Here is a 16,676-nt window from a genome sequence, read left to right as displayed (position 1 = left end):
CATTTTTAAGAGCAGACTGTCCAGATACAACCTAGTCAATGGCACGGGTGAGAAAAAATAGAGATTAGAATAATTTATGCATTTATACTGGGGCAATATGATGAGTATCCACTAACCACGTGTTATAAAACATGAGTTTATGCTTTACTACGCAGCAGTAGTTCCCACTGAGCTGTGCCTCTCAGCTTTGCACTTGTATCAATATTAAATACACCTGATAAAAATCTTGCTACTGCAAGAATCTCAGTCTCTGTATTTAGATATCTCCTTACAATGCGCCAAATGCCTACTGAGACAGAAGGCCTGCATTTGGACATAGCATGGAAGCATTTGCAGGTGTGAGATTCACAAGACGCTGTGAAGAACATCCCGTGTCCATCTCCAGTGCCCTGTTTTTTGCACCTCGTCAAGCCAAACAGAACCAAATGTTGAAGCCTGGATTCTCCAGGCAACTCCGCAGCCTACCTTCAAGTGATACTAATGGGGAAGCTGCAGCTTCCTTGGCCACTCCATTAAGCCCGTGCATGTAAAGTTAAATACAAACAAATGTTCACAGGATTGTGGTCTTATCTACTACATTAGAAATAAACACTTATGAAGTAATAAAACCTGTGTCTTAAAAATATGTATTTGATTTTTCTTCTACATAGTGAGGAAAAAGTTGGGAGAAAGAGAAGTTATAAGTCCTTAGTGTATAATCAAGAAAACCCATCAATATGAACTCAGTGTTTCATAAGCCACGAGGGAAAATATGAGAAAATGCAAAATTAATTTTAAACAGCAATACTTCATACTGACTACAAACCAAACTAACAGCAAAATTAATCCATAATTTAATAAGAAATTTGCAGTTTTTTTCACAGCACTAGATTAGTATAACTGAACAGATTTATGTACCTTGTGGAGAGCCAACACAAAAACATTTGGAAGATATTATGTGAAAATGAAGAAAACAATCTGAATGTTTCCCTGTGAACCTTTACTAATAGCTACAAATATTTGTGTTAACATGCTATTTATTTGGTAGTTTTTCTACTAGTTATCAAGTATCATCTCAGCTTTCAGGAGAGTGCTGGAAGGAAAGGCAAAAAAGTAAACCAAGTCACCAATGGGTTACTGTTTGAGACAAGGGTCCAGCTCTGGCCAGGTGTGCTCCTGGCAATCCTCACTGCAGGTCTGGGCTGCTCTTCTACAGCAACAGCAAAGACAGTAGTCATGAGGCCAATAACCACCTCCTTACTGCAGGAATCAGACAAGAGGAGTCTGTTTCCTTGACCATGTCACCAATGATATGTCCTGCTCTACAGTTTGTAGACACTTGGACTCAGTTGCACAAAGGGGCTCAGAAGGTGAAATACTACTCATTTCCATAGGATTCAGAGATGCCTATATAACCTTCTGAAACCAAGTCTTTGTCATCTTTTTATCTATCATGCGTGTCATCACTCATGTCATCACCCCATGCCCAAATCTTGTTTTAGAAGTCGTTGAAACCTGTAAAATTGTCATCAATCATGAGATTTCCAGCTTTGGAAAAAAAACACCACCACCACCACCAACACACAAAAAACCCAACAAACCAACAACAAACAACAAAAAAACCACAACCACCACACCTTCAGCAGTCCTTTGCTCTTCATGCATCCTCTTAATATGTTAGCTGTCAGGCCTGCAGTGTCACACCAGTCCTCTTTCCCACCTTTCAGGAAGCAAATGCCATTGGCTTTCACAACAGAAATGCCTCTATAAACCATAAGCATCCACAATTAAAATGAGAAGCCAATAGGTGTGTTTGATGATAAACAGGCAGCACCTCCACACCAGACAGAAAGGTCACTCTGGACTTTGGCAACACTTAGTAAGCCAGTTAAGTGGACTTAAAATCGTGAACCTTTCTAAAATCCTTCTGTCAACTGTCACTGCTTGGTTGCAACTCTGTTAATCAGTCCTGAAACACCATTTTGCTTTGTCCTAAGAGTCTATGGCTTCACCTGCATTTGAAGCTGTTTGCGTTCCAATTTCATTATCTGCCTGTCAGCTGTTAGAGTTACAGGTGCATAGGGGTAGTCTGATGCTCTAACTGTAGGCACTTACCAGACCAGAAATAAACCAAATTTCTTGCTCTGGATAAGCAAAAAGGGATGCAATCAGGTGTGGATAACAAGGGAGCTAAGCACCATGAGGTGCAAGCCCAAGTTACAGACCCTGGCATAACTACACCGCCATGGTCTTGCAGCCATAGTTTCCATGTTCACAGCTCTTCAGCAGCAACACGTCCGTAGTGCCTGGGCTCACCAAGGGAGAGAAGGTTACCTGCTCTGCCCTATGACAAGGCTCAGTGTTGCCCCTAGGAGTCATAAAGCTACAGACAAACTCACTGATGACTGTAGGCAGATAAACTTCACCACTATGTAGAAAAGAAGCCTACAAGAAGGAGCGAGTTTCCTTCAGCTCTACTCCAGCCAATAATTCCCATAAAGCCATCTATCCTCTTGTGCTGGGGCTGTTCATTTTCCTGGTAAAACAAGAATAATATTTTTAAATACACCAAAGTGCTATTTTCAAAAAATGAATTCAGGCTGTGAAACTTTATGACTGACTAAAGATGCAAGGGACAAAGGAGGAGAAATCTAAGAGACATGGCTCTGTGGGGTAGGAAATGGGGTACTCCTAACTTCAGCTGAATCAGGCTGAATTTGGACTGATAGCATACAGGCCATCTGGGATCAGACCCTTTTTTCAGCTTTGCTTTCCTTCTCCCACATTTTCATAAGTCGCAAGGCCAGAAAAGGAACCTGCCCTGTCCTTCAGGCAGTCAGTCAGGTGATGGTCTTCACAGGGGAAAACCTCAATCTCATTATCCATGCCAGAATAATAACCATGAACACACCTCAGAATGAGCACAAGTGGCAAAGCCATCAAGAAAATGCGCTGTGTCAGTCACAACTACAAAAAAACATTGCTTATGACAAAGCAAGGTGGTCCTTGGTCTATAGGACTAAAACCTAAGGCTTTCAAAACCCATTTTGGGTAGGGAAAAAAAAAAGGCAAAAAAACCCAAAAAACAAAGACAAAAAAAAAAAAGGAAACCAAAACAAACAACAACAAAAGAAAACCAAAATAGACCTATCAACATTATGTATGAGAAGCACAGAGAGTACAGAGAAAACAAACAGCAACTGAAGTGGTCCTGGACCACTTGGTCCAGATGGTGTCAACCATCTGAAAACATTGCCTGTGTCCGTGATTAGTGTTTACAAAATTCTTGCGTCCTGGCGCAAGAGACTTCAGTGCAAGCAGACTACGCAGCGACTAGGATTTTTAATGACCAATAAATTATCTGCTGCTTTGGAAAAGCCAGTTATCGTCTTTAATTTGACAGCCCCATGCAGGGTGAATTCCATAGACACAAAACAAATGTCAGGCCTCGAGACTAACACACATTTCCCCGGATGCAAAATAGACACTCAATGGTTGCTCTCTTAGGAGGATGGAAAAAGCTAATCCCTCTAAACTATGTAAACCAAATAGAGAGTGAAGGTTTTAAGCCTCAGCATTTATTTTTAACAAGTAAAGCATAAACCACACTACTGCTTTCACATCTGCCTTCTAATTTTTTTTGCCTTCGAATGATGTGCAGTGCAACTATTTTAAGATCTGCTCCCGAGTGCCTGCAGCTGATACAGCTTGGAGGGAATAGTAGGTGCTCATTTCTCCTCAGGACTGCCTCCCTACCCCCTAAATGCTTATCATATTCTTGTAGAGAGACTTGGATCATGAAACACCTTTTCCAACCCAACTTTTCTTTAATTTTGTATCAAGAAAAACAGTGAGGTGAGAGCTTTTTCTTCTACTTATCTTGTATCTCGTTCAGATCCGGACTGGAAAAGAAACAGAGGAGGAACATCCACTGAACTCTAAGTGCTTTCCAGCTTTTGTTCACATCTGTTACTAATGTATCTTTACACTACTGGATAGTTTAATACACAAGGAAACAAGAGTTGCCCAGTGAATTTAGTCGTATAATTTCAGAACTTGATCTCTGGCTCTGACACCAGCCTCTTGGAGGGACTGATGTAATTACACAGTTGGTTTTCCCCATTTGCAAATTGAAATAACAATGCTTTCCTTTCCCATAAGCTATGTTGGGATGTAGAGAGGAAGAGTGCAGCATAAAAAGTTGGTGCTACTAGAAAGCAATATGATGAGGCAGCAAACTTACTGTCACTTCGCTGCTATGGTTGTCAGGACAGAGAGAGACGATCTGGCTCTGTACAGTTATACAGGGCGGTACTGGTAGGCAGCCGTAAGGCAGCAGATGAAGGGAGAGTACTTGAAATGTTAAATTAAACTGTGGAGCAGACTTGGCCAGGCCCACTAGCAAGCACTTAGCCAAAATTTATGCATGTGAACAACAGCCATTGTCCCACATAATTAAAGACTACGCTACCGTTAATTACGCCAAATTACAGGGCAGCGCTCGTTCCTCTCGGAGACCACGCCAGGCACCGGGTAACGCTTGCAGGAATGTGCAGCGACGGGACGACGCCACCTCGCCCGCCCTCCGTGTCCAGGCCGGCGCCCCCGCCGCTCCCCGCCCGGTACCCTCCGCACCGCCGCGCCGGGCGGCCGTGCTGCGCCCATCGACCGGCAGGGGACGCCGCAGTGCCGCACGGCGGAGGCGGGCGCTGCGGGAGCTGCCGCCGGGCGGGCGGAGGGGCGGGCGGCCTCGCCGCATTGTGCGGCCGCGCCGCTGCCGCCGGCGGGAGCGCCGGAGCCCAGCCGAGCCGCGCTGGGCCGCGCCTCCGTCGCTGAGCGCCGCGGTGCAGCCCGCACACCGCCGAGCGCGGCCACTCCGCTGTGCTCGCTGCGTGCAAAGAGGTGAGCGCCGGGGGGGCGGCGCGGAGCTGTGCACAGCCGCGGGGCTCCTCCGCGGATGCGGGGAGGAGTAGCGGGGCGGGCGTGGGGAGGAGCGTGAATGGGTGCCCCCTGCTTTCGGGGCCGCGGACGCGGAACAGGGCGTACAGGTGACCTCTGCGCCAGGCGGGCGGCACCTGCCGGGACCCGGCCGGGGAGCAGAGCTCACCCGAAGTCACGGATGCAGGCGGTAATGAATCAATGTCTACGTAGAAATGTAAAATATACCTGCCGGCAAAAGGCTGGCGGGGCTGCGGAGCGCCTGGCGGCGGGGAGCGGTGCCTGCGCGGAGCAGCAGTCGTGCCGCAGGCGCTGGCCGGGCGCGCAGCCTCACGACGGTGAGTTCGATACCAGCCGGCGCCTGGGAGCTTCTTCGGAAGGGAAATGCTGGTGTCCCCCTCACACCCACCCAGATGGATGATACAGCTCCTGGAACACTTTGCGTTTCTAACTGTTCATGTGAGCGTGGTCTGATATTTACTCTTAGGCAAAATTAATGGGAATGTAAAGACCTCAGAGATATATTGGGACTCTCCTCTACATTAGGCATCTTTACTCTTTCTTTTTACAAGCTAGTTTTTATGGGCAAATTCCCCATGCTTTTATTTTAAGAAACGTGTTTGTAGTAAGTTTTGCTGTAACGTGGTTAATACTAACATAGGGCTTCCTGCATCACTGTTAGAATTTGTGGCTGAAGTGGACACTGACACAACAGCAAACCTTTATATCAGGTTGCAGTCATAAGAGGTATTCTACTCTGTTTTAAAGGGAGACTAGATTTTGGAGATTTTAGTTAGGGGTGAGGATCATCATCATTGTTACAGGTGACCTTTTCTGCCCAAGATCTTAAAGCATTTTACAGTGACAGGTGCTGTTATGTTTTTTACTCTACGGGCTAGAGAAATCAACGAGATGGAACGTCAGGTGACTTGCTCAAGGTCATGCAGTGAAGCTGTAAATGTAGATAATTCCCACACGGCCTATTAAAAGTGTCTTACCAGAAATTCTGGCATCCTTTTTCTAACCCACGCTTTGCCAAATGTTTATGTATGAGCTGAGGCAGCTTAAACAAGGAGCACCAGAGGACTTCAGAGTATGGATTTGCTTAGCAGAATAGGCAAGATATAAGTGCTTAGAGGTTTTTAAAGAACTGTAGCTGAGTAATTGAGACCTTTCTGGAACTGGTGTGCTTGAGGAAAGGTCAGCTACCTGCAGGCAGCATTAGTGAGCACTCGTGGCTTTTAAATATGTTCTACAAAAACTAATTCATTGGAGCTGAGGCAAATACAGTAAATATAAGCAATTGCAGCTGAAAGAGAAAGAAAGAAAGAATAAGAAACCTTAATGTAGCTGTGAGGCAGGTGCTTTGAGTTGTTAAGTACCTTTTGCAATATTACAATGCCAGTGTGAAGCAAACAGCGAGAGCTAGAAAGCTGAAGTGTGAACAGTGCCTAATGTGTGAGTGGTGTTACTGCAATGGTTAAAGCAGGAACGTAGCATCAGTTATTGTGACTATTTAAAAATGAAAAAAGGGGGAGGTTGTGGGAGAGCTGGGCTCCTTGCAGCTCCATCCTCGTGGTGTTCTTCCCCAGGCTCTGCATTGACGTCACAATGACATGGTGAAGCCGAAGACAGGGGCTGGGAACAGTTCTTCTGCTTCACTTTTGATTATCGAGTGAATTTGTTGCCACTCCATTCCTTCCAGCATGGCTAAAAGCGCAGAAGTGAAGCTGGCGATCTTTGGTCGAGCTGGCGTGGGCAAGTCAGGTATGTTCACTGTCTGATTTTTTTTTTTTTCTTCTGCTTGTCATCAGGTAACTTTTTGCTTCCTCTGTGCAGAAAAACTTTTTGTACAAAACAATAGCTGCTGTGACCTTATTCTTGTCAGGGAGGTCAGGATCAGGCCAGGAGTTCTCTCTTTCTTGCTTCCCACACTCTTTTCTCCACGTTCTCCAAATTAAAAATACTTTCATTGCTTTAAAGAAACCCAGCAACAGTAAAAGAAACTTCCCACCCCAATTCAGTCACGCTTCTCAAGTAGTGAGTAGCAAGATTCCTCTTGCTATTAGAACAGAATTAGTAATATTTGTCTCTTCATAGCTTGCGCTATATCAAGGCATTTATGTTATGCTCCCTGTCACCTAAGATAAGATTCTATGTTAAATATTGAATAACTTTGTTATAGCTGTAATTCTGGTTGATTTCACTGGGAAATGTTAGACCCAGCAACTCAAAGAATTTTTATTCTCAGTGCTATCTTGGATATACATATTTAGCAGGAAACCGAGAAAATATGATGTGTAAAGTGTGCATGAGGAGAGATCTTTTGAGAAATAAACATAGTCTGGTGAGTTAATATGGTAGAAACACAAGGGGGAGGCATAAATGTTAAAAGAAACATTTCTACAGAGAGCCTTGCCTTTGGTGAGACAAGAAGAGTAATACAAGTGTTGCACACTCTCTCAGGTAGTTCGGTGGTGCATTAATTTGACAGCTTCAGGACTGCTCTGACACGTCCTTGCACCACTGGGATGATGAAATAAGGAAACTGAGTCTAATCATGCTCCTGTTCCAGTTTGGGAATTTGAGATACTGTTTATTTTAGAGAAATCTGCACAAGAGAAGCCGGGAGGTAGGACGTACTGGTAAGAGCATTAGGCAAGACCCTCAGTTGCTGTCAACCAACTCCAGTTCCGTGAAGTAACTTTTGTATTAGAAATGCCAGTGTTCTGGCCCATAAACATATTACAGTTTCATTAGCTTCAGAATGGGTTGCTTTTAAAAGCACGTTTACCCAGAAGGTGTTTTACCAGAACGCTTATCAGTGAAATAGCTCTGTTAGCCTTCAGGAAAAAAGGTGTATGTGAGGCAGAGGTTGTTAGAGATTATACCACTTATACAAAGACAATGCAGATTAAATTCTACCGTTTTGAATAAAATACCCGAGGGAATGCTGATAATATACTGGGATAAGTTTAAACTGTTCCTTCTCCCCTGCCGTGCTCACCCCACCCCTCTTTTGTATTTGTATTTCACTGTCCTGTGCAAGTTTTGCGAGTAACTTCACTTGTTCTCCTTTTGGTTTGTCTTGCATTCAGTTGATGGTTTCTGTGGTTGTCCAGTCTTTTGGCTGGGTTCAAAATAATGCAAGAGGATGTTGAAGTATATGCAGGAAAACTGAAACAGAAAAAGACTATCCTCGCTCTGATATTCCTAATCATTTGAGAGCTTGCATTTAAAAAATATAAAACTACCTGTTAAGTAGTCAGTCAAAATGCCCCACCAGCACAGGATCAACAAGAGCTGTTTTCACCTGTCGTATCCTTTTTGTAGACTTCACTATACTAGGACATTATGGTAAAAATGTTTTCCTATAGGCCTGGAACTGGGTGGGAAATAATTTTTCACGAAAGGCCAATGAAAACACCCTAGTCCTTCAACATCTTCCTCCTCTCTCTTTCCTTTTTCCCTTTGAGATGCAAGGAAATATTACATAAAATATGACTAAGGTCCCCTCTTTTTAGTTGTGACCACGCATGTCAATCTGTGTGGAAATGAAGGCGCAAATAAGTGGGCAGCACAGCAAGGTGAATTTAAGGGGGTGGAGAGACTACAGAGTGCTGTGAACCACCTCCACAGAGCAGCAGCTGTGCCTCCCAGATTCGCCAGCTTGCTTATGAAAACCCTTCTTGTACACTCCCATAAAAGGATTTGGTTTCAACAGTTTGTCCAACTCCAGAGAAAAAAGTGTGTGCGTTTGGGGATGGGGGGCAGTTCTGAAAATACCTATTTGCCTGTAGCCAACAGTAGCAACAATGAGAGCTGTGGAAATGCTGTTACACCTTTGCTAAAAGTGGAGCTGGACACAAAGTAGTCTCCATATAGCTGGGTCTGTCAGATTAAGTATCCTACTAGACTGATGTTTATAGTGCCTTTTTTTTTTTTAGTATAGCCATGTAATTCCTTATCCCTGTGACCAGTTTGTAATACATTGTTGAGACGGGATCCTGTGACCATAGGTTACTAGAGTAGGCTTGGCCAGACAGCTGAAAGATAAGCCAGACTTTAGAAGCAAGAATGCAAGACAGAGCACTGGAGCACACTAGATACATGTGATGAAAGGGAGTCATTGGATGATAAATAAGACCACTGTAATTGCCAGAAAGTCATGCCAAAATATGGTCACTGGCTTGCTTTCTTGGCTCATCTTCATTTGCTAAGTAACAGCCAGGCATTAGGTTCTTAGTCTCTAAGTGGCTTCACCACCTGACAGCATCTGTGAAGTTACAGAGACATATTATAATAACCTGGAGAGGTTTCTCTTCCTGTTCCTGACCAGGACTTTGGATCAGTGAGTCAAAGCAGCTATGAAGAAAAAAGTGTTGTGCTTCAGGATATGTGTAGAATTAAAGCTGTCCCTCATGCACCATGAAAGTCAATAGAGCTGTTACCATTACTGAAAGCTGAGGAACTTCCTAGTGTTGTCGTTAGTGCTAGACATCTGTTTAATGGCGTGCAAGATTCCTTATTCTACTAAGTAGTCCCTTCCAATTAATCCAAGACTCTTCTAAACATGAAGTGGGAAACCAGAACATTGTTCACTAGTCAGAATAGTGATAGCATCTCAAAAGAGAGTTAAAGCCAGAGAAAACAAAACTTTTATCCACCTTTTTGCTGCTTATCAAGTTTCCATGGTTCAAAGGTTTAAAAAACAAACAAGGGGGCATAGCAAGTCCAAGTGTCAGCTTTTTACTGTTTTCCTTCCTTGCCTTGTCTCTGCTTGCTGGAGAAGGCCAGCAGAATTGCTAATTAAATCACCTGTCCTTGTTTTTTATTTTTATTTAATGTAGACCTCAACCTTTCAAATAGAAAAGGAAGAGCAAGCAAACTCACAAAGCGGCACGTAAGAGTGCTCTGTTAAAACACTTGGTTCAGAATTACACCGAGTAGTAAATCACTGATCAGTTTGGCCATCTCCTGGGCAAGCTCACCAGGTATCGGCATCCCAACCTACTGCTGTACAGTGGACTGGATGCTCCTCCTTTCACTTGGTTCTTATTACATGAAAAGCCCTTAAACATTGCTTTAAACTAGCTGGGGGTGGAATAAAAAAAATATATAGGAGATCTGCCTGAGCCAAGGAGCACTTTGCTGATACTTTACTCAGGAAGAAGAGGAGACACTTTGTGGGTGGGAAGAGACATTGCTAAGCTCTGCTATAGATAACAGTGCTGCACCTCCTAATTTGGGCTAGTCAAGAGGCACTGAGTGGGAGAGAGAGCTTTTAAAGTCTTTTTCTTTATGTTCAAGAGGAGCTTGGAGGGAGTGGAGAATTAAAGTTGAAGTGAATTACTTAAACATTGTCATTTAAATTATTCTTCTGCTGAATCCTACAGCTTCATTCCTATGGTGACAAAAGTTAGAATTTCTAAAATGGCTCATTTTAAAAATATAGTAGAAACAATTGATAAAGACTTAAAGGCCTTGTTCTTCCCTGTCATCACAAGGTACAGTGTGTGCCCAGAAAGCTAAACAGCAATGAAAATGTGAGAACCAGGAGGAGAAGAGAAGGGCATGTACCGGATAGTACTGCATGGCTGATGCTTTTCCAACTCATAACTCAGTTGACTATGAATGCTCAAAATACCTCTCCTTAGGAGCCTTTATATTTTGGCCAAAAAAAAAAGAGAGAATGTCCAGCTGTGGCATGTGCTATCCAACTTGCCTTTTTGCTGTATGTCTGCCAGGCCAAGTACTCCAAGTTTCTGCATTAGCGTGTGTGGTGCACCCATACACAGGGCAGATGCAGTTCTCATCTGTCTGTCTGGGCTGTACAGCTGTGGTATGTGACATGGAAATGTGTGTGGTTTCTAATGGTGATTAAGTGAGAGGGGAGATACTAAAGTTCTCACAGTAAACATGTGTCTGCTTCTAGGCAGCTACACAAATCATTTTCTTATGCAGCTAGGTACACAAGATTTGGGGCTATTATCAGCTTTTGATCCAGCAAACAGCTCAAATGCTTGCTTTTGGGCAAGAGGGTGATCAATAGAATGGCATCAGTAAATACCGTGCCATCCAAGAAACAAAGATCTCACCAAGCTCAGTCACTGTAGTGTCACAGTTGGGAAAGTCCTGAGTAGTTGTAGGTTTGTGTTTGTTGGCTTATGCTATTTTCCTTGTCTAACTCAGGATGGGGGTATGTACCTGGGAGAAAGATATCTGGATTTGAAAGTTCCTACAGAAAAACAGCCAAGCCAGAGAGGCCTACGACAAATCTATGTTTTGCTTTCATTATTTGGGGATATGTCTGAAATATACTACCACAAATTACTTTGCAATTGTCTGGGCATGTGGGGAATAGAATTGAATTCATCACCGCTCCCCTCCCTTAAATAAAACACACGGGTTACTGGGAAAGAAGCCCATGTCAAAGTGATTTTTACATCACATATCCCTGCTCATGTGTTTTGCCCCAGTAGTTTAATTTCAGGGACTTTTGGGGAAGAAACATGAGATATTAAGGAGTGATTAGTCATCTAGCTCACAGCTCTGCTAGTAAGGCAGGAAAAGCTACCACAAAAGCTTCCAAGTCCATGCTATACCAACTGATGTATCTAGGGAAGATTACTGTAATAAGGTGCCTCTGAAATCCAGAAATGTGGGTGGAAAGAGACTGTGGATTTTCTGTTTTGTGGCTTTTTTTTATTTTTTATTTTTTACACTAGTCGAGTAGATCAGTTGCTTTTCTTTTTCCCATTTGTTCTTAACAATGGCAATGACAACCAGATACTTAAGCAAATATTCAGTGATCAAGTTTAACACCCCCTGTATTACTTGTCCCCTAATACTTTGCTGGTAAAGTACTCATTAAACAGTCCCACTTTTTGCATCCTCTGCTTTTATACTTTTCAACCAGGTACAGGTTCACTGAAGGTACTGTGCATGTATGTTTATACATACTAGTAGAAATGTAGCAGTAATTAGGTCACTCTGGGTGAGATTTTGTGATGATTTCTCCCGCAGCAAACATGCAAATATATCCCTTTGGAGCAGGTAATATTGCAAGCAACCAGTTGCATTACCATGACTTTTCTGCATTCCTGTCCAGTGGATGATCCTGATGCCTATGCAGAGGGTGAACCCTGGGTTCATGGATCAGTAACATAAGTCACTGTCACTCATGAATGTGTGGCCCTGAGAGCCCTTCCCATGCCAACAAGGAGGGTGGCTGCTGTTGTAGTGGCCCCAACATGTGCAGTTTTGGTGCCAGACAGGGTGTACATTAACCAGTGCAGGGCACTACTGGGACCAGCAGTAGCTGTGGGCACCCCCAACATGCTGCTTGGAAAAGTCCTACTGGCATCACCACACAGATGCAAGTTTTTAATCAGCAGCTGCATGACAACCAGTGTAGCTTGGACTTTCTCAAAACTGCATTTGTTAGTTCTTGTTATGCTACCTGGGCTAGACACAGAAGCATTTGCCCTGACTAGCAAGATGGTCTACTTGTATCTGTTACTTCCTCCCTTTCCTCTGCTTATTTGCCTTGTCCTTGGTGTAGAAAGCATTCATGCTTTGCTCAACATTTGATCTTCCTTCTGGCTAACCATGAAATGATAAAAAGCAGAATTTCCCTAATCAAACATGAACATTGCTCATTCAAGTGTAGCTGCCTTCCCTGTTCCATCTCCTTTAACTACATCTGACATCGGCGCTACCTGCATCCCTTCTGAACAGCTGGTGGCAGCTGTTAGAGTTAAGACTAGTCCTGCTGTTCTTTGTTTCTGTTTAGGTTGAGCTAAATATAGCCTGCTGCTTGATTACTGGGGAAGGAATGCCAGGGTTCAAGATTTATGTGTGCAGCAAAGCTTTTTCTCTAGACCCATGTCCAGCCACCCCCTGCAGTGCTTGCCTTGGTAAAATAGCCATCCTGCCCACTTCTGTCTCCTGTAGTCATGGCAAAAGACAACTGAAAAGCTTCCTGGTGGAGTCCCAGGAATCCTTCTCCTGCTTACCATGAAGCCTTGCAGTGTTCTGTCAGTCTGCAGTTCCCCACAGGGTTAGTGAATGCACTGGTATCTCACAGGCTGCTGACCCTAATGGTTCTTTCAAAATGCTTTGCTTCTCATTCTTCCATAAACTTGTTATTTGCTTCCTTGATAGCTGGAGTCCCTGCCTACCCCTTGCCTTACTTACTTTGCCTTACTTTTTTTGCTTTGTTTCTATCACACTTCCCTTGCCAGTTCTAGTACATATTCCCAAACGTCTGTGTATGGTGGAACCGCTTCTGCTTTGTACTTTACATGAAAACTTTGTATATACAGTTGCCTTTCCAGCCTTCTCACATAGTACTTCCTCCCATCTCTGTTTCTCATCTCTAGCTGCTTCATTACTCTTTGCCCACACTATCAGTGCATCACTAAAGGCTCAGTTCATGAGATCCAGATGAGCCAGCCTGGTAGCAATGATGTGATGTGGCAAAGAAGAGCCAATCTGAAGGGGTTACCACTGTCTTGGAAACCATTCGCTGGCATGGACTTTGAGGATGCTCCAAGCTTTGACTACTCCAGACAGTCCTTGTGTGAAGCCAGCTTTGTGCATGGTAAAAAAGGAAGCAGTGTGTATATCTTTACATAGCTAGCCTTAGTCATAGTGAATAGGTAAATTCACCTATTACAGTGTGTAAATTCACCTATTTTGTGTTCATAGCAGAGCAAGAGAAACAAGCTATGCCTGTATTTCCCAAGCAAACTTTCTTTTTCTGCATTTATCTTTGCATCACCTATGTGCCTTTTACATTTACAGCACCCAAAAATAAATATGTAAGTGTATTAAAAACTAACACTGCCTTGAAGAAGGAGGATGAACAAAATGCTTTAGGTTTCAGCTGAGCTGTAGTTACAGGGCTGTCATTAGCTGCTGTTGACTGGAGGTGTTTGTACCCTCTCACTGTACGCCTGGCAGGCACTCCCAACACTGTGGTGAGCGGGAGAGTGGAGTTGGGCAAGGGAAGTGGGGCATCCTCATCTATTGGCTTCTTTTATTCCAAGTGTGTGTTTGCTCAGCATTGCTGACAGCCTGTTATTATACTCGCTGCTCTAGAGGCAGAGTTACAACTTTAGGAGAAGCCACCCCTTGCCTTGCTTTCCCTTTCTATGCACTATTTGTGAGGCACTGCCATTAGGACTCCCCTTTGCCACTCTGCTGGTTATGGGATTCCCACCTCACCAGCTCTTAACCTGGCCTGCTGTTTGAATGAGCATTTCTTTCCATTTGCCTCAGATAAAACCAGCCCTTCCAATTTCATTGATTCTGACATCTTCCTGGAGTCAGAGAAATAACTGAAAAGGGAGTTGCATCTGTTTCTATCACCTTTTTATAACTCTGAATGGGAAAAGCACTTTTGTGATTGTTTTCTACCAGATAGAGCATTTCACACTGCTTGCTGGAGTTAGTCTGCAGCTGTTACAGTTTCTAATGGATTTGCCATATAGGTGTTGGGAAATGCCATATATTATGGTAGTGATGCTGTAGATAACTCATATTCTGTGCATACAGTATGAAAAGATGAATGGCAAGAGAAGCATGAAGCCCTGGGGAAGGAAGTTATAGATATGTTAAACATATGTGCAGCTTTAAAATGCCATAGAAATTGGCTGGAGTCTCTGGCTGCCTTTCCAGAAATGTTAGACAGTAGTCTGCGCACAGGAAAACGAGAGAGGATGTTGAAAACATCAAGCCTGGTTTTGAAAGCACATGAAGGTCCTGACGTTCACAGGTTGTTTTGCTGCTGCTGCTGCTCAGGGGTTTGCAGAGAGGAGGCTGCAGACAAGCAAGAGCAGAGACCTGGGTCAGCAAGGCATTACCATGTGGGAACTGTTTAGATAAGTGGCTTGAAAAGTTTTCAAGCTGGAAGGATGCAACTGGAGAGTGCACAGGATATACTCTCCCAGGGAGAGAATTTTTTTTAGCACTTGAACAGCCCTTCAGCTTTCCAAAGGGCTATGGGAACAAGGGCCACTACCATGCTGCTCCTGCAGGGCGTGCCACTGTGGCTATTCTCAAGTGGTCAAAACGGAAACTGATGTGAAGGCAGGAGGAGTCTGATAGTCTCAAGTCACCAAGGTAATTGTGAGACTTAGGCATTGCCAAAGCTTCTTTCCATGATTTCTCCTCTGGTCCAGGGCTGCAGATGATTCCCAGGCAGGCAGTTGTTACCCAGGATCTGAGCCCCAACCAAATAGGCCCTGCTGGATCCTTATGACCCTTTATGGCTCCTCCACTGCTGTTAAATATTGACAAAGAAATAAAGCATTGAAATAACATTTATTTTCATTAAAAACATATTTGGCATTCCTATCTTTCACTACTTATCCAGTAGGGCTTAATTTCCTTTTGACCCACAGGACCACAAGCATAAAAAGAAGCTTGTTTTTACCTTCTTTGTCCCCTTTATGCGGTTACATTTGCTATCCAACTCTGAATATAGCTGTAATATAATCTATCATAGATTTTCGCAACCCTACTGTAGAGGGCTGCTTTTGTCCATGGCTTATCTCTGTGCCTGCCATGGGAAACAAAATTCCCACTCCCCACAACAGCAGAAGCCTGTTATACAAAGCTGTCAACCATGATCTTTTCCTGACCTACACAGCAACTGACCTATGCCCTCGAGGATCTTTACAAGTGAGAAGTTCAAGTCTGACATTTGGAGCAGGAAAGTGCAAGAAAAAAGGTAGAAGCCAAAAAATTGGACTGGGTGGTTTATTTCTTCTCTGAAATAGGGCTGCAGAAAAGATAGAAATATATTGGAGAATCATCACAAAAGAATGCTATATTAGACCCATGGGGAGCAGAAAACAAAACAACCCCCTACAAACAAACAAACAAACAAAAAACAACCCCAAAACCTCAACCTCTGCAAAACAGGGAGCATGGGATTATGAGTGCCAAAACAAACACCTTGTGTTAACCAACCTCAGTGGCAGAATCTCTGACACCAAGCACTACTGGTTAACCTAACTGAATGCTTGTGTGGTTACATATATTGGAGCTGGTTCTGCTCCAGGCCAAGTTCCAACATGAAATAATTTAATAGTGATCCACAGCAGGAGTTTGTCCCATGAGTCCATGTCTGCTAGATCTATTGCCAAGCAAAGTTTTGGGAAATTTATCTCCTATTAAGAAAACTTGGCCTTTATCTACATGGAGCACAGTAGGTCACAGGAGATATTTGAAGAGGAGTGGAGAAAAATATCAGTCTCCTTATTTTATGTTTTTATTAGAAAGATGTCCTTCAGTGATGCGTGTCTTTTACCTGTTCTGGCAGTGGGTGCCTGCTTACCCCAGATGAGAATCTGGCCAAACACACTTCTTTACAAAGCCTGGAGTGGGAAGTAGGCTGCCCACCTCCTGCTGCCATGTGGTGCCCGTGCAACTACCTTTCCATATGCTGCAAGAGGGAGCTGAGAAATTTGCCTTGTTTCCTGACCACAGCCAATGAACTGACTAAAGCAGGAGCTCTTGTAATTCATATCAGAGCAAATGCAACTGCAGATGTGGCCCTTATATCCACTCCGTTTATTTGGGTTTACCTTGCTGATCAAATGACAAAAACTGAGAGCACAGCAATTTTCCCATAAAAACGCATAATCATGGAAGAAGAACAGCAGCCTCTGAAGAGCTGCAGGCAGAAAGGTTGAGGACAATGAGAGGCAACTTTATCTAGGACACAGCTTACTGTATTTTAATTATCA

The 16,676-nt window shown here is 43.6% G+C and overlaps 1 protein-coding gene across 9 annotated transcripts in view; it reads left to right on the top strand.

Annotated features, from left to right (window-relative positions):
• Window positions 1-4,742: 4,742 nt before the first annotated feature.
• RERG (RAS like estrogen regulated growth inhibitor) overlaps window positions 4,743-16,676 on the top strand; it is a 134,677-nt gene continuing 122,743 nt past the window's right edge. For 2 of the 9 annotated variants that reach the window (XM_021298747.2, XM_021298744.2), the window contains exons 1-2: window positions 4,743-4,881; window positions 6,510-6,684. In XM_021298747.2, the coding sequence (XP_021154422.1) occupies window positions 6,624-6,684 (61 nt within the window). In that variant the 5' untranslated portion in view covers window positions 4,743-4,881; window positions 6,510-6,623. Of the gene's footprint in view, window positions 4,882-4,918; window positions 5,256-5,353; window positions 5,377-6,509; window positions 6,685-16,676 lie in introns of those variants that run through there. The other 7 variants (XM_021298745.2, XM_065029995.1, XM_065030025.1 and 4 more) reach the window with 7 other exon arrangements.

This window comes from Columba livia, chromosome 1 (genome assembly GCF_036013475.1).
Source record: "Columba livia isolate bColLiv1 breed racing homer chromosome 1, bColLiv1.pat.W.v2, whole genome shotgun sequence".
Classification (NCBI taxonomy): Eukaryota; Metazoa; Chordata; class Aves; order Columbiformes; family Columbidae; genus Columba; species Columba livia.
Note: the sequence above shows the minus strand (reverse complement) of the source record. Positions and strands in the feature narration are given on the sequence as shown.